At 43.8% G+C, this 27,587-nt stretch overlaps 1 protein-coding gene across 1 annotated transcript; it reads right to left on the bottom strand.

The window, feature by feature from the left end:
* Window positions 1-558: 558 nt before the first annotated feature.
* NRDC (nardilysin convertase) lies at window positions 559-27,451 on the bottom strand. The gene is made up of 31 exons (XM_054286190.1): window positions 27,108-27,451; window positions 22,670-22,988; window positions 22,422-22,503; window positions 21,685-21,838; window positions 19,929-20,002; window positions 18,416-18,511; window positions 17,367-17,489; window positions 15,925-15,982; window positions 14,920-14,993; window positions 14,658-14,727; window positions 14,213-14,290; window positions 13,658-13,778; window positions 13,521-13,579; window positions 12,867-12,921; window positions 11,089-11,193; window positions 10,709-10,832; window positions 10,139-10,225; window positions 9,421-9,540; window positions 8,638-8,689; window positions 7,399-7,549; window positions 6,243-6,370; window positions 5,459-5,621; window positions 4,752-4,783; window positions 4,189-4,327; window positions 3,720-3,767; window positions 3,389-3,441; window positions 2,695-2,778; window positions 1,713-1,803; window positions 1,309-1,425; window positions 991-1,080; window positions 559-772 (listed from the first exon to the last, which is right to left on the bottom strand). The coding sequence occupies exons 1-31, from the start codon at window positions 27,449-27,451 to the stop codon at window positions 578-580; spliced, it is 3,486 nt and encodes a 1,161-aa protein (XP_054142165.1). The 3' UTR covers window positions 559-577.
* Window positions 27,452-27,587: the final 136 nt, after the last annotated feature.

The following is a 27,587-nucleotide window of genomic DNA, read 5'->3' on the forward strand; positions in this document are numbered from 1 at the left end:
ACAGGAGAAGTTTTCTGGACTCTGCAGCCAGGCTTTCCAGCACATCAGGAACCTCTGCATTGTGTGCTTTGCTGCAGTTAACAATGATTGAGTAAGTAGCTAGATGTAGCAATCAAACTACTTTTCTCTCCACAGTTAAGTCTAGCTTTTATTTGATTTCATCTTAATTTTGTCTATGTTGCACATACAGAAAAACTACAAAAGCAGTGTGAGTTGGAAGCCTTGGGCTGTTCTCCCCCTCCCACGCACCGTCCCTGCTCCAGGAGCGCTGCAGATCCTTCCTGAGGAGCTGTCACTGCTGCTGAGGAGCTGCTGCAGCTCTGCAGGGATGGTGCAGGCCAGGCTGGACACGAGGGCAGAGCCCACAGCTCCAGGCAGTCAGGGCTGTGCCTCTTCTTAATGAACTTGGGAAGGTGATGAGAGCTTGGCTGGAAACTTGAGGAAAGCTTCCTCAGTGTCTGAATGGGCTCTTCATCCCAGCTACCACTACAGCTCTGGTTTAATAAAAAGAGGTTTGTCATGTTGATGTTGCAGAAAGCACCTGTATTACACGGCAGGGCAGGGCAAGGTATCAGTTTTATTTCAGTATTTTATGGTAAGGGAGAACATTCAGAGTTGATGTGTAGGCTTTGATGTCCTTGATGGAAGTAAAGTCACGCATCAAAGAGGAGGGGGGCAGTAAAACAAGATGAGGTATTTCACCAGATGAAGAGTTCTGTCCTGAGACAGCTGTCACCTCTGAGTCCCCTTCGTGCTTTCCATATCCAATCACCTGGAAAAAGGGACCAGAAGAGAAATTGGGATCTCATTCAGTGTTTCTATGCCCTGACAATTAACTTGAGATACTGAAATGCAATTCTGACAAGAACACTACTTATAAATGAAGAAAATGTGGATAACCAGAGTGAAGTTTCATCACAGATCTCCTCTCCCACACTCTTACTGCACTCTGCTTCTTGAAGGTGGCAGCAGGAGCTGACAGACACTCACATGTACACTGAGCACTTTCCTCTGGTTGCTTCTGTGGTCTTGGAACCAGTTGACCAGGTCTGCTTGTGTAATAGACTTGAGAGCTTCAATCTGAAACCCACAGCAAGGAGGTTTTAGCAGCACAGTGGCAATTCAAGTAATTTTAAACATTAAAATATTTCCTCTGCGACCTCTACTCCACTGGATAAAAGAACCTTTTTAAAAGAACATGTAATTTTAGAGCCAGTGTGTCACTAGTAGCATAAATCCCATTTATGCTTTTGAAACTGCTGCAAAAAGCAGTGTGTTTTTTGTGTCCCAGGGCTGCAGGACACCCACCTCCCGTGCCAGCCTGTCAAACAGGTACTGCTGGGTCACCACTTCATTCCAGTTCCTGTCCACTTCTTCCCCAAGGTGGGAGTCTTCACATTCCTTCAGTTTTATCAAAGCTGTTACCTACATGGGGAAAAGAGAATTAGCTTTAATGGGTTTCAAACTACCTTCATTTAACATCAGTCACTGCAGTTGAGAGAAAAGCTGAATTACATCAGCGAAGTAGCTCCTTGCTTTTGGAGCTTAACTGCAAATGGCCAGAGAATGGATGTTTAGGGAACAACAGCAGAACAGAGCAAGAGGCAGAGTTTAAAAGGTGAGGCCTTTATCCAGAAAACCTCAGAGAATCACCAGATAGCTGGAACTGAATCATGCAGCTCAAAGAAGAGCTTTTCAAGATGATTTTTTACCTGGGTGTTAAATGCCTCTTCAGTTAAATCCTTGATTTTCTCTTCAAAGCAAGAAAGAAACTCCTCTATTTTCCTGTCAACCAATTCAGAACTAAAAGAGAAACAAATCATTTAATTAGGCAGGAAAAACCAACCAAATAAAAATCCACAAAATATTAAGGGGTAAAGTAGCAGCCCCCATATGATGAGCAAGGGAGAGGCTCACTGCTGTTATTCCCTGAAAACTCATCTGACAACACCTGGTGGTCAGTTTGTGCAGTGCTCTCATTTTCAGCTGTGCCCAGGCACCCCAGGAGCCTCTGCTGTGATGCTGCTGGGGCCCTGCTGTGCTGGGGTCCTGCTGTGCTGTCCCCAGCTGCAGCCCTCAGCCCTGCACAGTTAGGAGCTCTAGGATTGAAAGAAAATGTGATGTGCTGGATCCTGAGGCTTCTGACACATTAAAACCCTCACTGATGACAAACAACACCTCAGTAGTGGAAGTGTCCAAATGTAAAAATGAAAGGCAGCAGCACTGTGCTAATTAAGCTTTCACTGTTATTTTTCACAAGTGGCACATTTTCTAAAAAATCCTGCAACTCTGGCAGGTCAAATGCCTGTAGTTCAAAGGGCCAGGTTTGAACAAAACCATAACAGTGCTGTGCCTGCTGAACATGAGCCACAGGAACAGCTAGGCAGGATTTACAGGATTTGAACTGGCAGAATAGCTCCAAAAGGGCAGGGGATATTTTACTTAGTCTTGAGATTACTTTTCACTACTCAAGTCAGGACCACTGCAGTTTTAAGAAACCTGAGGCTACTGTTTTATTCAGGTGCTGGTTTTGAGTCAGGATGTTGTGACTGGCAGCAGTGTCCCTTCTGACATCCCCTTGAATTAAAAAATCCCTCTGTGGCCTGAAACAGGAGGGAAATCTCAGCTGGGAGCAGGTGCCTCCCACAGCCAGGGCTGGAAGTAGAGAAGAACTTTTCCCCACAGAGCACTTACTTGTATTTGGTTGCCTGGGTTGCCACTGTGACTGAGAAGCCAAGAATTCCAGAAGTGTTCCTGCAGGTGGGGTACACGTGGTAGCTTAAAAGAAAAAAAGACACAAGCACAATTAACTTTTCATTTACAGGACATGCTGCAAGTTAAAATAGTGTTGGTACTTTGGACAGAAAAATCTGAGATCTAAATTTGCAATAGTCTTATTTTCTTTGTTTTCTGCATTGCTGCTTTTCAGTGTTTTCTCAGCTTTAGGAAATCCTTTTAAATTGGGAGTGTTCATATTTGGGTTCCTGCAAACTCATCCAAGCAGAGTGAGAGACCCAGAGCTGTGAAAAGCCTGCTCCAGTTTCCTGGGGTAGCAGGGTGCCTCTGAGGGAGCTGCTCAGCACCACTGAGAGAGCTGCTGTGAAAACAGCCCTGGGGAAGGGGGCTGAGTGTGGAAGTGCAAGGAACAACTTTATGCTGAATAATTCTGAGTTAACACACTGATAATAGATGCAATTCTCACAGAAGTCAAAAGCAACTTGGCTTGCACTTTGTATTGATGGGTGCTTTTGTTTTTGAAATGTTGATGTTGCTGTTTCCATTACAGTAACTGAGGATCAGCCAGGAAGGACTCTCAGAGTAAAAGCACCAGAGACCAGTCAAAGCAGGAGGGTGGGAGCAGGTGCAGAATTCCTCCCAGTGAACTCACCCAAGGGTCTGCTTGGTCCTCAGGAAGTCAAAGCAAGGCTCCTCCATGTGCATCTGAAAGAGCACAAAGTACAGCAGAGGTGACACTGCCTGCAGCCCCTCGTGGGCTCCACACAGAGCAGGGGGACACTGAAGTGCCCCTGGCCAGCCACAACCACAGCATTAAGAGAGCTCAGTCCTGTGGGCTGGGAGCTACAGAACAGTCTCCTGTGGTGTCCATCACTGCAGCACCCAAACATTTCAGCCAGGGGAAGAAATAGGAACACACTGGGGACCAGCCTCGTGGCCTCAGCTCCAAGCAGTGCTCAGGGCAGACACAAACACAAACTTACCACAAGCAGCTCCATCAGGGTGTACTCCCTCAGGTTCCTGGCACCTGACTGGAAAGACAATGAAGAATTTAGGGTGGGTTTCATGGGATTGCTCAGGCCAAAGTGACTTGTGGCACACACGTCAGCCTGGACTGCAGCACTGAGGGACAATACACAGCAGGGACAGATGGGAAGTTCTGGTTTCCCCCGAGGGGACAGGCCCAGCCCAGCACCCAAGATCAGAGCTGGGGACACCAGGAAGCCACCACAGCACTAACCCAGCTCCCAGCAGCAGTACAGGAAGGGAAAGTGCTGGCTTCAGGGAACCCCCCCACTTGGATTTCAGGGAATCTCACTTGGGTTGAGCCTTGGGGCACGGGGCCTGTGCTCACATGAGGGGTGTGTGTGTCCCCTCTGTGACATCCCTGTGCAGAGCCTGCTCCCAGGGAGGGCTGGAGCCAGAGGAGCAGCCCAGCCCAGCACACAGTACCTGGTAATAGACCGTCACCTCGGAGTTGGCGTCGCCCTTGTTGAGAGTTTTCACCTTACACAGCAGGTGGGCGTTGGGCAGATCCACCACCCGGAACTGCACGGGGCAGGGATGGGCCAGGGGGGCAAAGTGGAGCTTTCTGGGGGGAGCACAAACAGCACAACTTAAACACCTGCTCACACCCTGGCCAAAACAGAGCAACACCCAGACATTTACACACTGCTCACACCCTGGCCAAAACAGAGCAACACCCAGACATTTACACACTGCTCACACCCTGGCCAAAACCAGAGCAACACCCAGACATTTACACACTGCTCACACCCTGGCCAAAATCAGAGCAACACCCAGACATTTACACACTTGGTCTGACATCATCTTCCCCTTCCCCAAACCAGAACTGTCTGCTTAAACTGCCACCATCAACAGCCACCTCCTGCAAACACCAGAGGGAAGAAGGGAATTTCTCAGCACTCCCACTCTAACTCCCTCCTCCAGAAAAGAATCTTATCTTGATTATAGTTTCCATATAATAAGCAATTAGAGAGTCAAGAGATACTCACTCAACAACATAATTCAGGAAATCCTTTGCTTCCTAGGGAAGAAAGCAAACATCAGCTTTAGTTAGAAGAGAATTATTACCCCAATTCACAACTACAGACCCCAGGGCAGCATTTGAAAGAGTGAACCCCAAGCAAAGAGCAGCTGAGCTGTCCTGCTCCCAACATCCCTGCTTCCTCACACTCCAACCTCCTCTGTGCCACCCTGCAGAGTCTCCACGCTGCTTTTTGCACTGCAATGTCTCCAGAAGGAGAAGGCATGAGCCAAAGAAATAGCCCCAGTTATCCTCACTCCATGTGTTTGGCACTCAGTAAGGTTTAACCAAACCATGCAGACAGTCAAATTCCCAGGACAAATGTGCTCTCAGGGAAGCCTCCTCCTGTGGCACCACTGCGGGAATTTCTCCGTATCAAATATATCAATACACCAAACAATATAAAAAATGGTGGCAACGGGAGAAATGGATCCAGTACCTTTTTCCCCATCAGTTTAAACAGACATCTAGTACACTTTTTCCCATCAGTTTAAATCCAAAATTCCTGGAAACTTGTGTTCAAACTGGCAACTACGGACTGCCATTGGCTTATCCCCAGGAGCACTCCTGAGGTGTTGGAGGCGACGAGACTGCAGACTGCCAGAGCAGAGGCAGATCAGAGCTCAGTGTGGTGAATCCCAGAGTGAGCACAGGCAGTGCCAGGGCTGCACTCACCCTGCTGGTGAAGTTGCCTTGCACGAGCCCCTCCACGAAGAGCTGTGATTTGAAGGCGGTGACGAAGGCGGAGAGGGCGTCGATGGAGAGCCCCTTCATCAGCGTCTGGTACTTGTCGATCATGGACCAGCGGCCGTGCTCCAGGATCAGCAGCCGCACGTCCCTGCGGGCCAGGGAACACAGCAGGGCTCAGCAGGGCTGTGCCATCCCCCAGCAGCCGCTGCTGGCTCCAGGTCACTGTGGGACAGTGGCTCCCTGGCCATGTGTCTGCCCCGCTGCTGCACGGCTGCTGTGTCACAGACACGCTGTCTGAAAAATCCTTTCCTTAGGGTTTTTCCTCCTGAGAAGCTGAGAGGCCTCAGGAACAAAATGTAAACAAAGATTATCTGCTGCTGTGGAATGCAACAGGTGCATCTGTGATTGGCCCATGTGGTTGTTTCTAATTAATGGCCAATCACACTCAGCTGGCTTGGACTCTCTGTCCGAGACACAAGCCTTTGTTATGATTCATTTCCTATTCTTAGCCAGCCTTCTGATGAAATCCTTTCTTCTATTCTTTTAGTATAATTTTAATAGAATATATATCATAAAATAATAAATCATCCTTCTGAAACATGGAGTCAGATCCTCATCTCTTCCCTCACCCTCAGACCCCTGTGAACACCATCACACTGCTGGGGCTGCCTAAGCTCCCTAAGCCTGCAACCAGCCCTGTGAGCACAGAGCAGGGATCCCTGAGCTCCTCAGCTCAGCCTCAGTCACTGCTGCCCTCCCCAGAACTCACTTGGCCAGAGTCTCAGGTTTAATGAGGATGTTGTAGTATGTTTTCTTCAGCTGCTCTGTTATCATTTCAAAAACCGCTGGAGTAAAGCTGAAGTCAGACAAGTAATCGATGATGAGCTGAAATAGAAGCTGTAAAGAGAACAGTTTCAGTTGGGGTTTTTGTTGGTTTAATTTAATGCTGTACAATAATATAAAATTATCACTAATAAAATTATCATTATTGAGACATGGAGCATTACTAAGCAAATTCCTCCATTCTGACAGATGGTCTTCACTAAACAATTCTATCCCAAATGACTGTTTCAGAAGGGCAGTGTTTTTACACAGTGAATAAGCTCAATATCCCAAATCAATAGGAGTTTCCACATTCTATTGAAACAAATCCAGCCTGGAACCCCCAACATTTCTGTATTCAATATTCCATTTTTTCCTTTTACAGCTGACCAGCACAATGACATCACAACAGAGATATCATTCAGGATTAAAAAAGAGAATATTCAGACCCTGCTGCTTGTGTATTTGGCTTTTTCTGTTAACACTTCTATTAATAAATCTGACAAGTGATTCATGGTCTTAGAGCTCCAGCAAAGCTCTTGCAAAGGAAGTTAATGGTTGTCTCCTCTTCACTGTGTCCTCTCTGTGCCTGCTATGTCTTACTGGAATTTAGGGAATGGGAACAGGGATCCCTTATCCTCTCAGCAAGCCAACACAGAAAACCTGCACCCAAAATGAGCATGTTCAGAAGCTGGATGTCCAAAGTCAAACTGAAACCAAAATCTCTTTTCAGACACCCTTCTCCAGACATCATGCAAACAGGCACAGCTTAGAGATGGAAAGGCTCCAATCCTCTTTATGGTCATGGGAGACACAAAGCTCTTTTTATAGGAAAAGCTGTTAAAAATTTAAAGGAGATACAGTTTTTACTTAAAAGGAAGATTTAAGTCAGCCTGAAGTCAGTAATTTGAGCTTGTGTAAGTTCACAAAACTCCATCTTTACACATGTAAGTACAAGAAAAAGCAGCACATTTGCTGCATTACCCTGCCAGAGACCAATTTTTCTATTTAAAACACCTCATCCAACCATTCACAGCTCCAGAAAATCACACACACTGCAAAGCTGCAGGCACAACAGCAGTGAGGAGAGGAGCAGAGCTTACAGGTAGTTTGTGATTGAATCCTTTCACTCTGATGATCAGGCCATACTCTCCAGCCACCAGCTTGTACTCCAGCTGAGCCACATCTGCTTCATAAGCTGGTTCCCCCAGGTTGTGGGAAAGGATGTTCACAAATGTATCAAACAAGACTATGCTGGAGGGAGAGAAGGGAGAGAAGAAAAAAAGGATGGACTAATTATGAAAGTTAAGCCTGATGAACTTGGTGGTACACGCAGTGAATTCCAACAGAGATGGAATTTTTGTAAAATGAGATTCGAAAAGAAATTTTCCCAAAAACCAGAAATAGAGAATGCAGATTTCCCCCTGTGCAAAAAGCACATGACACTACTTAAAAATGATCTGAACATCCAGCAATGTGTCAGGATGTCCTTGAAATGTGAAAAATTCCAGCTTCACAAGATTCAAGGTTTCTTCAAGGTAAGAATGCACATTTTAACAAGACAATGCTCAAAACATGGAAAAGTCACAGCAAATGAAATTATTTCACTTTGTGTAAAGGTGTGGGCAACAGATAGACTCAGTTATGCTCAATACTTGAGTAATGAGATGATTATTTATCTACCAAGGTGAAAAATAGTAATAAGCTAGATCAAAGCAGGCTACATAACCTGGAAATTGCAGTCCCTGCTTTCAGGTTTTTGTTATTGCCTGGATTCCAATTCAAAGATAAAACTAACACCTCATGAAAACAGATTTTAAAAGGCTTTCCCAAAACCTGACTTGTGCAGGTCTTGGCAGGCTTATGACACAGCACTGTGACAATGGGTACAAGTGGCAATGGCAGCCTGAGGAAAGCCAAGTGCAGCAGGCCCAGGACTGCCCCCAGAGCTCTGCCTGACCCCAGCTGGTTTCCCAAGGCTGCTGCTGCCTCTTGTCCTGCTCCTGCAGCTCCCAGGGTGCTGGGACATGCTCAGGACATGACTGTGGGCTGCTCTTTTCCAGCAGCTCCTTCTCTGTGCGCTGCTGCTGTCACATTGCTTTTCCCCAGCCTTGCCCTGGGGAATATCACACCATGAACTCCTTACACATTGTTTGCTACAGGCAGGACCTGCTGCAGAACCATCACCAAACTGCAGGTAAAACCACAAGGAAGGTGGAAGGATGTGAGAAAAGGACACCTTATTCTATTCCTGCTTAAAATGAAAGTCTCTTCCCAGTTTTTCACTAGGTATTGGTAGTTTAGTTACTCTGCAAGGTAAGCATAAATAACAGAATCCTCACTTCTCTGCAGACTGCTGTATCAATGGAGAGATCAGATGGAATCGAACATAACCTGGGGAGGAAAAGGACATTTCAGTGAGCAATTACACAGAAAGTGACAACTTCCTCAACTCAAATATTTTTCCATCAAGTTGCTCTTAGGTGACAATAAGTTTAATGAAAACGGTCATTAATCTATAACACTTTTTTTTCTTATTTTAAGTCATCATTAAATGTCTTCTCCTTATTCCAAAAATCTTCCCTTTGAAGTACCAAATATTAGAAATAAAATTGTGCTTTGCAGAGTGTTCCCATGGCATGACCACTATAAATAGAAAAAGAAAACTTCACAGAACATCTGTTTAAGAGACACTAAAAACTCTGACATTCTGCTTGAAAGCAGCAATATATTTTACACCCTTGTCTCTGATCCAGGCTGTATTTTTCTCTTCCTGTAGAAGACACTATGTCCCTTGTAATTAATGTGCTCCTTCCTTCTGAAGCCCCTGTCTCAGCAGCATTTTCTGTCTGCCCAATCCTGTCAGCCCCCACAGACTGTTCAGAAGTCAGTAAATTTGAGTGATTCCACTTTTCAACCTGAGCAATCAGCAGGGTGTCTTTGTTGCCTTAGCTCACCTGCTTCTCCTTTATTGTAGCTAATAAACATATCAAAAGGACCATGGAAGAGCTGACAGCAAGCACTTCAGTTTAAATGGTGAACACTACCACGGATTATTTGCCTTCAAATAAATTCCAGCTGGTAAAAACAGGGTCTTGCTATTCAGAAAGCCCTCAGGCATTTACCTTTTGGGATTTTGAATTTATCATCCTTCCTGTACCAGAGACAGCCTTGCTCTGTGCTGAGCGTTTTGACTGGATATTCTGTCTCAGGGCAGTCAGAAACTTTCAAAGCAAAGTCAGTGGCTAACAAAGAGAAAAAGCACACCAAAACCACATGTTAGTGTGTTTCACAGACACAATCAGGCTAATTTCATCCAAGTCTTCCAAAGTATCAAAAAATACATTTTCCCCCTCCAGTTTTCTAAATTATTTGTGACAGCACTTTCCTGGACCCAAAGAATATCTCTTTTTCACTTCCACACCACAACAGTGGCTGAAGCAGAGCAGAAGTGGTGGCATCACATTCCATCCAGGACACAAGTCCTGGTTTTCATTTCTTTTGCTTTTGGCAACAAAGCCAGATGGTATTTAGATGCTTTCAGAAACAGGAGGATTAAGCAAATAAAATTCTCTTCTAAGGTGTCTGGAGGTCTGCATTAACTCTCACTGACTGTGAGGCCTGCTCTGTTATGGATATATCATCTGTAATTTTATATACCTTAAAATAACTCCGTTCTTAAGCTTATAAATAAAAGAAGAGTAGATAAAATCCAGCTGAACAGAGTGCTCATGTTTTTTTAATTTGCAAAAACCGGTTGATACCAGTTTAGGTTGTTTCTAAACACAGCAAATTCTCAAATAAATCACTGGGGAAGATTTCACTCATGCCCAGGTGCCTTACCTATGTATTTGTTCTCCTCTGGAAGGTGTAAATCTGGATTTAACTCAAAGTCACTGTCCCATAAATCACTCCAGTAGCTGTCAATATCTGTTACAAACCATGAAATGCATTAGTTCAACAGGAAGGGAAGGCCATCCTATTTCCAGACATCTTCTCCCAATCTCCAGAAAGATCTGCAGTATCACAGCAGTTTCTTAACATCACCCCATTCCTCAGGACTCTTTCTGAATCCCTTCCTATAAAATCTTCTGGAGCAGCACTGAAGCAGCCCTATTAAAAAGCAAATCAAGTCTGCCTCAGTAACCCAGCTCCCCCCACACCCTGTGCTCCACTGCTGTTCTTTCCCTGAATGGCAGCAAGGGCAGCTCACTGGGACCTCTGCCTGCCAAAGGAGCTGCAGGAGGGGGAATCCACTGGCAGCCAACAAAGAGCAGGTTTGGGTGGCTCAGAGACTGATGGTGAGCTCAATAAAGCACTGAGGATTCATTTCCCCACTTGTATTTTGTGTTGCCACCCTTTCACCTCCTCTAATGCAGGAATCAGACATTCTAAGCTCTGCTGCTGTTTTACCTTCCATGCTGTACTGAGTCCCAAACCACTTCTCCTTGAGGTGACATTGGCCTTCGTTGGCAGCAGACAGCAAAACCAGGTTGGCTCTCTGAGGGCTGAGCTGGTTCAGGGCATCAGCAATGATCTGCAAGTTCCAGACAATATTTCAGCCTCAAATGCAGCTCTGATTGCCTGAGCCAGCAAAGACTTCTCAGTTGGAATGTAGGAAGAACAAGAAAAAACAAGCTTACAAACCAGATTTGCTTTCTGAATACAACAAGTGTTTCAATTAATACAAAACCTGTGCCTGCATTATGTTTAATTACAAATGCCTGTATTACACAGCATGTGCATGTTTTCCTTACATCAAAACATATAATCAGAGTTCAAAGAACATTTACCTCAGGCTTGTATTCAAACAAGAGCTGGTCTCCTGTCAGAAAATCTTCCTTCTGAAACAACTGCATGTTCTCACAAAGGTTTTCCACATAGTCAACTGGATCTGTCTGCAAGCAAAGAAATAAAGCTATTTGTCACATAATTAGAAACCCAAGATACCCATTTTCTGTTCTGAGAAGAGCTTGACTAGTCAGATATGTTCAGCATGTGTTGGATGCTGTGTGTTGGAGAATTTTGCTCAGAAATGGCTTATAGAATTTTGTTCAGACATGCCATAATCATATACAGCTGATGGAAAAGTAAAAGGCAGCTGTGAGGAGCAAATTCTCAAAGCCTGTTTCTGTAAACTACAAGGTCCTCAGGCACATTTATGTAAATAGCAGAAGTTCTCAGGTTGTTTTTAATAACAAGTAAATATCTTGTCCTTGGCTGTTTTGGGAAAGTAAAAGTAACAGACATGGAGGTTTTGAGAACCATTCATATCAGGGTGAGAACACAAATCTTGGTTTCAATAACAACCCACAGGTATTGAAAACAAAAGGAGGGGTTGATGTTTAATCTGTAACCAATGATGAGCTCGGGTTTTGCAATATGTATGAGCTTAATTAACACTGTTATAAAATGTGCCTGGTGGATCAATAAATCTGAGTTTGATGCTGATCAGAGGATGGGTCGTCTCCCTTGGCTTCTACAGCTGTGCTTGTTACAGCATTTTGCTTCAGTTATTAAATTAAATATGTTTCATAACCATATCTAATGTTCAGTCTCCTCTGAGAATCCTGACATTTCAGACACATCATCTTTGTGGAAAAAACCTTGATTATGCAGTTTACAGGCATGGAATCTACTAAGTTAAATACCCAGCAGAATGCACTCCTTGCCTCCAGGGGACACAAGCAGACCCCTGAAGCAATTCAAGATTTGAAGTGACCTGGAAAGCTCAAGGCAAGGAACTGCAGCTGCTGCACCACCTCTGGCTCTACTCCTTTCCCCAGCCATGATGTGCAGGGTGAGGAGGGGGAGATTCTCCTGTTTGAACATGAAACACATGCTGCTTTTAGCAGGGTAAGGCTGCCTGGAGGACCAGGCTGCTCAGCTGCTTGCCAAGTGCTTTTGGGGTGTTTGCACCAGGCAGCACAGGGCTGTACAGATCCTGGGGCAGACAGAGAGCACAGGACACCTGGAAAGAGCTGAGTCTTGGAAATGTAGTGGGAAACATGCCCAAGGATTTCCTAAGACACCAAACACCTGAGGAAACATTAAACCTTCCCTAGGCACCCCCTAACCATTTATACCAAGCCCATCATTCCTTAGCACAGCTCCATCTACCAGGCAGAAAACTGGGGTGCCATGACTAAGTCATTCTTCTGCCTCCGGGATTCATTCACAACCCTGTCACAACAGCACACACAAATCTATGTTGCTGCTGTATGGAGTATTTGTATGGATGGATTTGTTTTCCCAAAAGGAAATTTCAGTGCCATTCAAAGAAAAAAAACAAGTTACTAGTAAGAAACAGAACATGACTAAATGTAGTAGGAGTAAGAAAGTCTAAACTGAAAGAGCCTACCTAGTAGGTAAAGAATGAAAAATTAACATTAAATGCTGTTAGAGAAAAATCCCAATATTTCTCTGCCTAGAATACATCTCCTTTCAGCAAAATACAGCCTTATTAAGTGCACAATGTATTTCTTCTCAAATAGAACTTTGAAAATGTATTTCAAAATGAAAAAGTAATTACTTTTCATGGTTTACCTATGTCAGAACAGAGGATAAATACCTGTTCCTGGTAGTGAAATTCATTAGCTTCAATCTTTTGTATTTCTTCCCATATTCTGCAAAGGAGGAAGAAGATAATAAAAGTGGATTTTCTCCATTATTCCACAACATTTACCAAGAATCTTTAAAAGGAGCCTTCTAGGAAAGGCATCAATGGTGGGATCGATGATTCATTCAGGTACAAGACACAGAAGCCAATATTAAATGCACTTCCCAAAATGGCATTTCTTAGAACTGGCAGAAAGCTCTTCCATTTTCCAAAGAGAGAATTAACAAAGAAGAGTCAAAATCTGATACCAAATTAACACAAAGGCTAACACAAGAACACCCAGTCCTGACTCCCACAGACCTGGCTCAACAAATTCCTTTAAAATGAACACAAAACTGCACCTGACCTCTACACTTATTCAGCCTCCTAAACTGAAGGAATCACATCACAATAAGTGAAACTGAAAACCACCAAGAAATAAGCATAAACATTTAGAAAATTTCTTTTTAAACTTTTTTAAACTGACATGTTTTCCACACAGACACGTTTCACTAGTGACTCCCTGTTTATGCTCCAGGAACTCCACAAAAAGGGCAAATACTACAAATAACAGGATCATGGAGAAGGACACCAGCACAAATACCTGCTGGAGTGGCAAACACTTGCCTTTGATCTGGCCCCCTTCTCTGCAGCATCTTCACATACTGAAACACAACGTGGGCCACCTGCAGATAGAAAGGAACACATTAATCTGTCCAGCCATTAGGGGAACAGCAGGAAAACCAAGCTGCAGGACACCATACCTCATAGAAGTGCTTGTAACCTTCATCAGTCAAAGTCACAGAAATGCTGAAGATGGAGTAAGTGGAGTTCTGTTCAAACCCTGTCTCTCCATTTCCTCCATACAATGCAAGGGCCCAAAACCTATGGAAGAGTGAAAGGTATTTATTAATTAATCCTTTCAACTTTGTTTGAGCTTAGCTAGAAGCAGTATATCACAAGGTATTTTTATTTCAGAGGCTTTCAATCCATTTATAGCTTACAAAAAGCTTTTCCAGTTTAAGGATGTGACCTCAGGACACAGAATTCAAGAAAAACAGTGAAAAAGCTAAGTAACCTTCTGGAGATCTCAAAGATCAGTCAGAGATACTCCTGATCCATGACTCACAGACAAAAATCCCATTTATTTCTTACTTGGGTTTATCATCACCTCACAGAATATCACTACAAAACACCGATAAAAAAAGGCAGGCTTGGCCTGCTTTTACATCTATAGAAAATATAAATAGACAAAATAGAGTTTATCTATATTTGAATGAGATCAAAGCATTTAATAACCATGCTTAAAAACCACATACTTTTTCCTAAGGAAAGAAAGAACACTGCCTTTGCCTTCATGTCCCACCAGCCAGGAAATATAATGGAGAGGCTTCACCCTAAGAGAAAGTTTGGAAGAGATTAGATGCCAGGAGGTAACACATTTCACAGAAAGAATTCAAATCACTGGGCTAATGACTAAAATATGCACTGTCTCTTTTTTCAGGGCAAGTTTTGCATTTTCAGGCAGAATTAAGATAATAAGCTGAAGTGTGGGAGTTCAGAACATAATGACTGATCTGAGTCAGTGAGGAAAGGGAACTGTATTTGCAGCAGTTGAATTCATTTTTAAATGAATTCAGCTAGGGGGCTAGCTGAACCAAAGTAATCAGTTAGACAAGTAAATGAGATTCTTTGGTTTGTTGTGAAAGTCAATAAATTATTCACAGCATAAACAAGGTAGAAGCAAAATGCAGCACAGTGTACCTGTAATACTGTTCTTGTGGGGGAAGTGCCCAAGTGATGGTCAATGAATGAACTTTCCTGATTGGAACAACTGGACACAAATAAGTTGATTAATTATAAATATACGTGATGAGACAGAGATAAGAAATTTTACATAATGCAGAAAGAATAGTTAAAAGCTATTGAAAACCACACAGAATTACTCTACAAAATATCTGGATCACCCAAAGAAAATTTCTTTCAGCATGCAGGTATTCAAAACATTTAAATCCATTTCACTTACCTCTGTAAAGCTTGTGAAACTCTGGTGTGTCAAAAGGCTGAGTCAGATGGCCAAAGCTGGGCTTGGGTAAACCACTAAAAAGCAAAATGGAAGTGTGATGTTACTGGCAGGGGTTCAGGGCTACACTGAGATATTCAAAGGCATCAGAGAGGACAGCAGAGAGCCTGGACAGGGCCCATTTCCCTTTTTTAAGGGTGCAGCCCAGCACCCCCCAGGCCCAGGGAGGTTCCCTGCTCACAGTTATAACTGAGCAATTAACCCAGATGTGGATACCGCCCCAACACCTCCCCTTCCTTCTGTACAAGAGCACAAAACCTGATTCTGTACAGCCAAGAACTGCAAACAACATCCTGAGTTCACCCTGCTCCCAAGGAATCCTGATGGATTGGCCTGTGGGGCAGGAGGGATGAGGAGGGAGTGGTCAGGACAGACAAATGTGTCTCTGAATGGCATCAGGCTCTCACAAGAGCATTGCCAAAAACCACAGAAACAAATCTCTTGCAAAAGGGAAAAAAATGCTTCTCAAGTTAGCAAAGCTTTTGCAGAACCCCCTTTTTAGAGGGCATGTTGGATCAACATTTAAAAAAAAGATTTATTTCTAATCCACTGCCACCCTATGGATGACACTTAAATTTCAGATATGATGTTAATAAATTTTGCTTCTAATTATTTTTGACACAAAGCAAAGATAAGCAATGTGAAATGATAATCTAAGTTTGAAGGACTTATCATAAAGTCAAGGCATCAGCACATATTAAGCAAACACTGCTTCAAGTTAGCACCACACAGCTCACAGCCTAAATAATTAAGAAGAAACAAAGTCTTCCTGGAACAATTAAAAGTGGTCTTTAATTTAAAAAATTGCCTTTTTTTCCCCCAGATAAGAATGTTAATTAACGAATGGTAATTTCCTTTGTTTCTCCAGTAAGGGATTTTTAAAAATGTCATTTTAAGAAGAGATAATTTTATCATCTGCAATGTCTTTATGCATCAAGTGAATCTTACTTATTTGGGATCTCGGAGAAGATTTCTGTCACCCACTTTTCCAATGTATCCAGTGTTTCTAAAAAAGAGAGAAGAAAGACAGAAATGCAATTTCCTAAAGATCTAAGACAAGTTACCTTATCTCACCAGTTCAGTTATTTCAAAGAGGCTGCAAGTCAGTGTATTTGAGAACTGCAAAGTTCTAAATTATAAATTTCAAAGCTGTTGGTTTGAACCAATTCTTAACATCTGCTGAGCTGCATCTGGGGCCACAGCTCTGGGTTTGTGTAGAGGGCTCAAATCCCAGGCTGACACAACTGGGATTTAAAGTTCAGCAGTGTCTGGAGTGACTGGGAGAAGAAATTACTGTCTTAGGAATCTACAAAATCACCAGGACTTGCAACTCTTTCCATGACTCTCCCGATTACACACAGGAATTTTCCCCCTCAAACTCAGTCCTGCAGTTCTAAGGATTCCTTCTCCCCATCCTCTTTTCTGAGGGAAATAAGTCACAAACCAGAAAGGTTTTTTAAAATAAAAACTTTTCTTGTTTAAGCAACCATTCTGAACTCCAGAAGTGATGTTTTATATGTAAACTACAGCAGGAAAAAAGTCTGGATGGGGTAGGAGAAGGATTTGCTGCTGGGTTTGTTTTAACAGAGAAGAAAATACAAAACTGACCTGGCTGGTTATCAGGTACCACCATTTTCTTCTCAAACACACAGAAAATATTACAATCCATCACTGGCTAAATGACTATTCAAGAGGCATTCAGCACCCTAAGTAGTTTACTGTATAGACCAAAATTAAAAGCAAAGGAGAAGAAAAGAAAGAATGTCTCTATTATTACCATCTCCATTTTAGAGATGGGAATTGTAATCAGTTTTAGCATTCAACAAAACTCCTCCCTAAACACAAACCTAACTCGAATAACTTCTGAGAAATGTGTTTCTTCTATTCTCAGCAGAAACAACACATAGGTCTGCAGTTCTCCACTGAAATAAAATTCTAATCCATTTTTACAGAATTTTTCAAGCTATGGGACAAAAAATAGAACTTCTACTCCTCCTGGACAAACAAGGGAATTGGGAGATTCAGTCTCAGTGTCCCCATCAACTACTGAGGAGTTCCACTGCTGATGGCAGAGAAATCAGCAGCATTAATTCATTTAAGTGGTTTGACTCTTCATTGCTACAAGATTATTTCTGAAATGTCATCTTTGAGATTTTCCCTTCTGTGTTAACATGGAACCCATTGAAAAGGTTTCTCAAGAAGCAGCAGGATAACAATTACACAGCACAATTGCTCAGGTCCTGTTTCATTTGGAAACCAGGCTAAAATCTACATATAAATACCCTCTGCAGGACTGGACAAACCACCAGACTGGCTTGGGCTGCAGCTGGACTGGCTCCAAAAGCACCAAAGGCAGCAATGAGGCAGCTTTTAAGGAGAACTGATGTTACCTTTAGACTGGACAACCAGGGTCATGTAGTGAGCAGAGTAATGGCGCTGCCAGAATTCCCTCAGCCTGGTGTAGGTGTCGATGTTGTTCAGTTTGGGCTCGTGCTTGAGGGTATCTGCATTACCTGCAAACATCACAGGGGAGGCAGGTCAGTCATCCACACAGCAAGAACACACCTAGTGAGAGTTCACTTCCCTCCCTAGCTCTAATCATGGTAAAGCACATTAAAAATACCAAACAGAAAACTGGAGTGAAAGGAGTGTTAAGTGGAACTGGCTGTTTTCTGATTTGTGGTTCTTATCCAAAGCACAGCTGATATTTTTATATCAGGAAGGCCAGAGTCCTCCTGCATTATCACATCTCCCACAGGTCCAGCTCACTGTGTATTGCCAGCTATTCCCTCACCAATGGAACTTCCACAACAGCAGAGGGAAAAAGAGGAGGAAATATGAAATTCAGTGTATGTCACCAGAGAAATTTATAAAAACAAGCTACACTTCAAAGCTGGTAACCCTAACACCCATCAATCACACTGCTATTTACACACTCAGCAGCACCACAGGGTGTGGGAGAGAGGACTGGACTGTCCAAGGACAAATTTCTATCTTGCTTCCTTCACATGGCTGTGAAGGTCTGACTCCCAGAAGTTCCACAGTGAATTATTCACTTTGAAAAGCCTCCCTTGACAGATAACCAGAAATAATTTATTTTTCCAGGAAATTCTAACAGCAAAAAATACCAAGCTTAAGCAAGATGGAGCTGACTCAGAGAGCACCAACTTTGTTTTAAAAGAAAGTTCCATAATTATACACCTTGGGCACCCAGTTATAACAAAGGAAAAAGCAGAAAGAAAAGTATCTCAAAAAGGAGACAGCTGCTTTTATTCCCAACCATTTTCCTGTAAAATGGATAATTGCTTGAACTCTTCTGAACAAGTTTAATGGTTGCTGTGATATGACAGTTCATGTTAGTGCATCTAACCACTCAAACTTCTAAGTGGTTACAAGTTTAAGTATCATTACTATTTTGTAACAGAAATACAGGACTTACCCCAAAAGAATTTCTTCATAGGATGTCCAGGCCTGGCAAGACTCCCAAATAACATTTCTTTTCTGTTTGCATCAGAGGGCCTTGCAAGCTGATACTCTGTTAATTATAAGAATTTGCAGTGGCATGCATCAAAGTTTGACATCATGTTCCCACAAAACAAAGCACAAATTCCAGCCAAATTGAAAATGAGACATACCACATAGATGAAGTCTGAAATTTCTTTTAATATATCAATGCAGTAGTGAAATAAGAAAGTAGTACTGAATACAAGAGGAAAAATGTAGCTGTGACGTAAACAAGGTGTTAGAAGTAAAGGAAGTGTCAAGAAGGAAAGGCATGTAAAGCACCAACTTGTCCTGCCTGAATGCTCTGATTATGTTAAGTTCAATGGGGACAAAATTAATCAATATTATACAGGACCAGGCCCTGCAGTAAGAGCCAGAGAACAATTACAAACCTGTTTCTACCATATGTCACACAGAACAACCCCTAGCCTAATAATGACATAAGAAATTGTAAGGTGAACAAGATAAGTTTCTAAAAATGCAGTTTTACAACCACTTTACACTAATCTAAATATGGGGCTCTGCCAAAATCAATTCACCCTCCTGAACTGCATTTTCCCATTCCTGTTTTGCTGGCAATAACAACCATGTAGAGCAGAGCTGTAAACCAATTCCTGTGGCTGGGCTCTCCTGCAGCCAGCTCAGCAAGCTGACACCATTTCCTGGGCAGCACATCACCATGGTGTCCCTGCAAGGCAAGGACTGGCTCTGCACCACCAAGGTGTAAAATGGCTGCAGCTGCTGAAGAACCACACCTTAACTCAAAGGCAGCTCCTTGTTTACACTGACTTTTATCTAAATTCAAAGATCAAATCACCCACTTCTCCCTGCCAGAAGACAGATAAAGAAAATTACTTGGAATAAATATTTGACCTAGTTGGGATATCTGCTGGTTTTTTCCTAAAACAGTGACATTTTAGAGGCAGTCTGGGAGTATCCATCACATATAAGAAAATCAACACTCCACTCGCTTCTGTGCCTGGTTTAATGTCCTTCTGGGAAGTGACTTTTTAATTATTCAGGTGTTAGAATAAGGAGACAAGCAAAATCACCTCAACTTATTGTATTAACTCTGCACAGGACTGGAGAGAGCTCTAGGGCTGTGCTGGAGCTAAAATAATTTTGTTCACTGCAGGGCATCCACATGCTCATGTGCCCTGCCAGTTTCTGCCAAACCACTTCAGATTATTAATTTCCAATTAGTGAAAATGTGAGGGCAAACTCTCACAGTGCTGGCACCACATCCAGTCCTTCTTCCTCTAAAAGCCACTGATATCCAACAGCCACAAAACTTCAATTCAAGAGTTTAATCTCTCTGGTAAATTATGTGAAGTTGACTGAAGTGCTTAGAAGGGGAGTTCAACACAGAAACCAATAAACAATAATACAAAGTAGGTTTTGTTTTAAGAAGATGAGCTAAACACACAGGAAAAGATTCTCTTACTTACCACTGTCTACAGCCTCCACTTCTCGATCTATGGCATCCCTGATCATTAATGGGTGAATAAAGAATTGTGCCCACCTATGGAACAGAAAAATTCATATACTTTCCTTCAGTGTCTACTAAACTAGGCCAAAATGTTAGTAATTAAATCCAACATCTAATATTTTGTTTTACAAAGCTGCTTGACTTACTAGGAGCTATGTCATTCTTGACTATGATGTATTAAAGAAAGACAAAAGCCACCAGAAAGCAAAGGGCAGAACTTCCCAGCTCCAGAGTGGGACTGAAGTGGTTGGATGCAGTAGGATATGGCATTAATGGATGCAGGACTATCTGCACTAATCCTGAGAATGATCACACAAGTGATCCATCCACCTAGTCTGGAATCAGGAGTTGATAGGGACCAGTATCAGATGCTGCAGAGAAAATCCCAGTTGTTCCTCAGGAACAACATGACCACAGGGGAAGTTTCTTCCTAACTCCAGGAAACAAACTGTCATGAAACACAAGTTTCTGTACCCATTGCAATTTTATTATCTACCATAAAAGTCAGTGTTGTCATCCAACTCAATTTCTTCTGTGTCCTCAGAGAGCAGAGCACTGGAAAGGGAGAGATCTGCAGTGCATGGAGACTCTGCAGAAGGCTGCCAGAGCATCTAATGGTTCTGGTTTATTTGCTGAGGTTTTTTTATGAAAGACTGAGCTAGCTGAAGCAAAAGGTTAGGAGCAATAAAAGGTTAAAAGTAATATATCTGTGATGGAGTTCTAAGGCAAGAAAACCCATTACACTGAAGACAACTGAAAGGTGATGTCTTTCCATTTCTTCAGATCCACAAGTGCTTGAATGAGCAGAATTAATCCTCAGCACTCATTTATCTCCTTTGTATGAGAAGTTGTCCTACAGAACTCCTAATTTCTGTTTCCCTCTGCACTAAGCAAGCTGTTGTGACAGATTGCAATTATATTTTTTTGATTCTTTTGCACTTCCAAACATCTTAAAAAGCTGAATTAATCTGCAAATGGAAGCTGAAATTGGCCTAGTAAAGTAAAATTTAGGTTATACTTGGAAAAATGTGCAAACACTGGCTCTTGTGTCAAAGTAAATTTGCAGTGGAGCCTACTCTCCTCCTGAGATATTTTATGGCATCAAGAATATTCAGCTACACCCCTATGAATGAGAAATTCCTCTCACTAAAGGAAACCATGCCAAGCAGTGGAGCTCTGTTGTTCCCAAAGCACAAAAGAGCAAGTTAAGCACTTTCTGGCAAAAGAGACATTCAGCAGTGAATAACCTGCACGGGGTTAAATGCCTCCCTCTGAGACACACTTTGTACCACAACTTTGAAGGCTGCCTGAAACAAACTAACAATTTAGAAGAAACAGTAACTCTACCAGAACAGACATTTCAAAGGATGAGTCCCTGGGATTCTGGGAGCACTTCCCCTCTGATCAGTTGTCACGTTGCATAACATTTCTCCTGTCATCAATGCTACCACTTTAAGAGTGCCAAAACAATCAAAGAGCTGCATGTGTTAAGATTTAAACATGGGTCCTACATAATCCCACAGCAAAAAAACCAGCAACATATCCAAAGGGAAACAGCACTTTCCTAATTCAGTATCACTGCTGTAATGCAGGCAGCTATGGAAGTTCAGCAACAGCTTTGATCATCCCAAAATGAAAAACTGGACAAATACACCCAAGCTCCTGAGGCACATACAGACATAATTAACACCTAGTCACCATTCATACAAAGTTACCTATCCAGGGCCTCTTTGAAGTACTTCCTCTGCACATCAAACTGGAACACCGTCCTCTCACAGTCCGTCGAGGCGTTGTCACCACCCCCGTGCTTCTTCAGGAACGCATCGAAGCCATTCTCATCCGGGTACTTCAAACTGCCCATAAAAACCACTGCAACAAAAAATCACCCACAGGGCCAAAATGGCATCAATCTGGTAATCCTGGCTGCAGCTAGAGCAACCCCTCTGTGACTGACCCACAGCCCACAGGCAGAGGAAACTGAGGAAATTACTGAATACCAACAGCCTGGCTGATGCACCCAGTCCCTGCTGTAGTTTGCCTCTGACAGTGCCCTCCCAGCCAGGCAAGAACAGCATTTTGAAACACACCTGGTCAAAAACTTCACGTGGTTTCTGTGTCCACACTATTAATTCATCACCCTTCACCAGGAGACAAAGGTCCATAGCTCCAACCTGGTCTACAGAGCCACAGGTAAAATAATTCCCCTCTATTTAATGGGTAACAAATAAAGTTGATACAAACTAATGCACAGCTTGGCAAATAACATGAGACACCTTCTGCCATATTAAGAACTCCTTACTAAGTCAGTATTTAGATAAAATCACAAACTCATGAAAATAAATTCTCAAACAGCCAAATTAGGAATTGAGACTAAATACTCCAGAAATGCAGAGCTACATAGCACCCATTTTGCACTGAAGCTGGAGGAGATGAAACAGGAGCAGATACATACTGTGTTCCAGGAAGTGTGCTAATCCAGGCAGATCTTCAGGATCAGAGAAGCTGCCAACAGCAACACAGAGGGCTGCTGCAGACTAGAGAAAATACAACATTCTCAGTAAAAGCTGCTTCAGGAAAATGACAGAAGTACAAGATGAATCAATTGGGACAGGCACAATAAAAAGAACACCTAATCACACAGTTTCAGACCTCAAGAAAGTTCACTAGATATTTTTGCACCCTACAGCTTTAAGTACATACCTGCTTTTCTGAACAACCTCTCTTTCTTGTCTCTTCCTTTTCAGCCAGCTCTTCTAATTCACTGTCCTCAGAATCATTGAAATCCTCATTATCTCCATCACTGTCCTCACTCTCATCCTCCTCATCACACTCATCATCATCTTCTCTGCCATCTTCAATCTCAGCTCCAGAGTCATCATATTCATCACTGCCCTCTTCAGAATCATCATAATAATCATCATTATCCTCCTCCTCCTCTTCTGAAGATGTTGGGGCACCATCCAAGTAATTCAAATCCGAAATCAAAAGTGCACATAAGCCATTCTGCAGTTTGATATACCTGCAAGAATAATTTTGTGCAATGAATGTGTTCATTTCCTAAGTCTGAATTATTAGAATTGTAAAAATTTCATTATTTCATGTAATACTTAGAGAGTGATTTCCTAATGAAAATCTGAATGGTAGCCAAGACTGAGCAGTTTTATAGCAGGAAAGTAAAACATTCTTCTGCTATTCAACAGCTCTAGGAATAAGAAGCAGTTCAGGGCAGTAGCAGAAGCCATAAGGTCAAGCTCACTGATTTTGGCTTTTATTCTTCTCTTTGTGAAACATTTAAGCTATAAGCACTCACTTCATGCACTCAGGACAGGCAAACCTGAACTTCAATCCTCTTTTAGGCCTGTCAGGCTCTTGGGAACAGGTATGATGTGACAGAATGAAGATCTTAGCCTTTGCTTCTAGGTAGGCCCCGGAGCATTTGATTTGGTTTGTTTTTACCAATGGTTTCTAATAACTGGGGTCTGCAGATGTAGCAGGCAAGTGTTGGAAAGGAGAGAGCTCCTCTGCAGGCTCCACAGAACCAGGCACAGGGAACTGGCTGGGTGTCACAGACATTTTTTCATAAAAATCCTCTCTTTGGGATTTTTCCTCTTCTGGGAAGCTGAGGCCTCAGAAAGAGAATGTAAACAATAATTATCTGCTGATGTGAAATGCAATAGGTGCACCTGTGATTGGCTCACGTTCCATGTTTACAATTAAGGGCCAATCACAGGACCAAGCTCGGGGACAGATTCACAGAGAGCTCTCTTGTTTTTAGATTCCTATGCTATTCTTAGCTTAGCAGCTTCTGAACTTTTCTCTCTATTCCTTTTAACATAGTAATAATGTAATATATATCATAAATCAATAAATCCAGCCTTCTGATCATGAAGCAAGACTCTTGTCCATCTCTCTCACCCTGAGGAAGCCTCACAAGCCATGTAACAGCTGGGCTCCTATCAAGAAGCAATGAACAGTTTATACACACACAGAAGTTTTTAAACATGTGTGTATACATATAAATAAAACCCCACAAGCCCTCTGTGCAGCACCCTTCTCAACTTTTCACTGAGGACTGCAAGCACCAATGCTCTGCACTACAAGAGCCCTCATCAGTATTCATTTACCATCAAATCTGGAACAGAATCACAATTTAGCAATTTAGCCAGAGCATCCCTGCCAGGAGCTTGCACCAGCAGCACAAAGGAAGGAATGCTGGTCCAGAAAATACTTCATGCACCCTGTGAACCAGTGTGATAGCGACCTGTGGTACCTGATGTAGCAGAAACACACACAAAAAAAAGCAAGCTAGAATAAAATAATCCCATGGTCACATCCCACGCTCCCAGAAAGATCTGAGTCGCAGAGCACAGAATCACAGAAGAGTCTTTGTTGGGAGGGGCCTTTAGAGGTCATCTGCTCCAGCTCCCCAGTTTGTACCAGGTCAGAGCCTTGCCATGTGGACACAGCTCCTGGACTACCAAGTCTATGAAAAAAGCTAATGAACAAAGTCTGATGGTTGTGTTAAGGTTATGACTCATGACCCAAGAGGAGGTGACAGCTCACTCTGGGCCAGGGTTCTGTGATCCTGCACACACCCAGTTTCCCTGCTGCAAGACTGCTGAGCAGGACAAATCTGCTCTACCCAAAAGCAAAGTGCCTTTTGACTCATTCAAACTACAGCACACACTGTGCAACTTGCAGGGATGCTCTGATGAACTGCAGGAGGCACAGAGAACAAAGTGAATCCTCCTGCATTCTGAAAGCACATTTGAGAACCATTCCCACCAGATACAAGTCCCACTGCACAGCTGCAGCTCTCCTGAATGTCCCAAAACACAAACTGCACACGTGGGCAGCTGAGAGCCAAAGCCCTGACAGCCCCTCCAGCTCCTCACACAAGCTCTGCCCTGCAGGTCTGCACAGCTCCTGGAGCACCCCAGCCCTGCTGGGGGCAGAGAACAGAACAGGGCTGCTTTTCCCATAGAACAATGTGCCATAAAGCTGCTCAGCCAGGTGTACCCAGCAGCTCCTGCTGATCCTCTGCACAGAGCCCCATTAGGCTGATGGAGCAGATTATACTAATTTTACATTGCTCATCTGGAGGCTGGTGGGTGCTGCACCCAGGACAAGGCTGGTGCTGCTGGAGGCTCTCAGATTTCACTCCAGCAGGACTCAAACAGCTTGGGTTATCCAGAGCACAGGCACCACTGACACAGGTGTTCTTTACTTTTTCCATGTTTCAGTCCAATGGAAAAGGACAAATGTAACTAATATCCACTAGCATGCAAAATACAGTACCAAAAATGCAATGGCATAAGGCAGAACAGAAACAATTGCTTTTTTGAAGGACTATACAGCATTGATGCAAGTGAGGCCAAATTATAAAATGCTTAAAAATACTGCTTACATCTCCTGAATAAGTTTAAACAGGATTGTTCTCACACAAAGTTTTTCTTTGACAATTGTTTAGAAGTCAATATTGAAATACAGTGCATGGTAAACACTGAGAGAAATGCTATAATTTCACAAATGATGATATACAGGACCATGAAATTCCATATATGGATAAATGTAAATACAACATACATTTTTGGTAAATATAACCACACAGTTACAGCTCTAATGAGCAAACTTTTATCAGGACAAATATTTTGTCCCAACAAATCCCCTTCTGAAAATACATCCTGATATCTACATCAGAGCCCCTTTGGTGTTGTGAATGTTATTTGAGAAAGCAAAATAAGACATTTTCCATGAAGTTAAGACTGATGTCAGCAGACACAGACAGTGAGCCCACATCACTGAAGCATGAAGGGGGGAAAATGTGTCAGCACCATCACATCACCTGCCAGGACACTCCCTCAGAGGTTTGGGACATCACACCTGGCCACAGGCTCAGTGTGGCTTTCCTTCCAGACACACTGAGCTGCTCTTCCATAAGGACAATGTCTGTGCTCTGTCAGACACATGGAAATCAGTCTGAAAGGATGCAACTCTGTGCTTCCAACTGCAAAATTCTGTTAAGAATGGACAGTGGGATTTCTGCAAGATTTTGGTACTAATTTATGCTATAAGCAAACACTAACTCTCACATGCACAGGATGTTCCTGAGCCTCAAATTAGACAGTGACAGCCTTCGATGGATTTCCAAAGCTTCATCCACCAGAGTGCTGCTTCAGGCAGCAAAGGCAGGAGTTTCTCAACATCAGCACTGCAAGCTTTGCATGAAGACAAGCCTGCCACAAAGTAGCATGACTAAGAATGGCATCAGGAGAGGCAGGCAGAGATCCAGAGGAAGCAGCAGGGAAGTAGGGCAAGAAGGGAGGGAGCAAGTTTCTCCCTGAGCCAATGGGCACAGCCCTCCTCAGGCAGCCAGCAGGGAATCTCGCTGCCAGCCAGCGTCACTGCAAATCCAAACTTCAGCCCCAGGCTCAGGCAGCACATTCTCCACTGGCTGCACAGATTAGACATCATGAAAAGTAAAGATAAAATTTTTAAAGCAGCTCGAACAAGGGCTGGATAATCTCCTGTGTTACAGGAAGAAGTTACAACAGTGTCCTTTCAAGAACAGACTGTCTTACAGCATCCAACAAGCTCAACCTCTGCTGGAGTTCTCATCCGAGTCTCTCGCTGGGTCTGGGCCACAGATGTTGTGTGGGCTGTGCTCAGGGAAGTTTATCTTTTTCATCACTTTTTGGATATTACTCAGAAATAGTGAAATAAAGACACAAACAAAATGGCAGCCTAAAAACACTTTGCCTCAACTCACAGATACATTTGCGTTAAAACTTAGAAGCTCATCTAAAACACCAAGAGTAACAGTTCTTAAGTTGGGATCTGCTCTGAAATACTTAATATACTTAAACGCACTTCGCACTGAAGGCTTTGGGAGAGGAGCTGCCGGGCCGAGGGCTGCGAACTGAACCGGGCATTGCTCTGCCTGGAGAACGCCCAGCAGCGAGCAGCCTGGCACAAGGGCCGATCCCACCCTCGGGACGAACCCACCCTCGGGACCGCCGGCCTCCTTTCCCCACAGACAGCCCCAGTGCCACGGGACCAGCCCGGCTCCCATCCCTCGGGTCCCCGGCCCACCCCAGCCCGGCTGGGCTGCCCCGGCGGCAGCTCGTCCTGCCCTCACCGGTACTGCTTGGGGTCGCTGGGGGACTTGACGATGTCGGGGTCACCGAGGTTGTGTTCGGGACCGGCCCCCCCGCGCTCTTCTTCCTCGTCCCCGTGAGGCGAGCGGCCCCCGGCGTCGCGGCCCCCCTCCGCGGCCTGCTGCCCCACCGCGAGCTCCGGGCTGCCGTAGCCGCACGTCGCCTTGTTCCTGCCGGGCATGGCAGCGGTGCCGTCGCTCCACAGCGGCCGGACAACGGCCCGTCCCCGCCGCCAGCCCCCGGCCACGGCCCGCCCGCGGGGACCCCCGGCCGCCGCCGCCCGCCCGCTCCGAGCGAGGGCGGCCGCGAGAATGCGCATGCGCATAGCTGCGCGGCGCTCCCATTGGCGGAGACAAGGCTGCCGGCGTGAGCGGGTGGGGGAAACGATGGGTGGGAGAGTGAAGGGCTGGGTCTGGCTGCTTTCAAGAATCGGGCGGAGCGGGCAGAGAAATCAGAGGGGT

This window comes from Melozone crissalis, unplaced genomic scaffold (genome assembly GCF_028551555.1).
Source record: "Melozone crissalis strain CALT ecotype California unplaced genomic scaffold, PUWL_Pcris_2 ptg000045l_1, whole genome shotgun sequence".
Lineage (NCBI taxonomy): Eukaryota > Metazoa > Chordata > Aves > Passeriformes > Passerellidae > Melozone > Melozone crissalis.

Coding starts and splice junctions, on each gene's coding strand:
- NRDC (XM_054286190.1), bottom strand. CDS start 27,451: ATGCGCATGCGCATTCTCGCGGCCGCCCTCGCTCGGAGCGGGCGGGCG. Junction 10,226..10,708: donor GACTCAGTACAGCATGGAAG/GTAAAACAGCAG, acceptor GGTTTGTAACAG/ATATTGACAGCTACTGGAGT. Junction 773..990: donor GGAAAGTGCTCAGTGTACAT/GTGAGTGTCTGT, acceptor CCCTTTTTCCAG/GTGATTGGATATGGAAAGCA.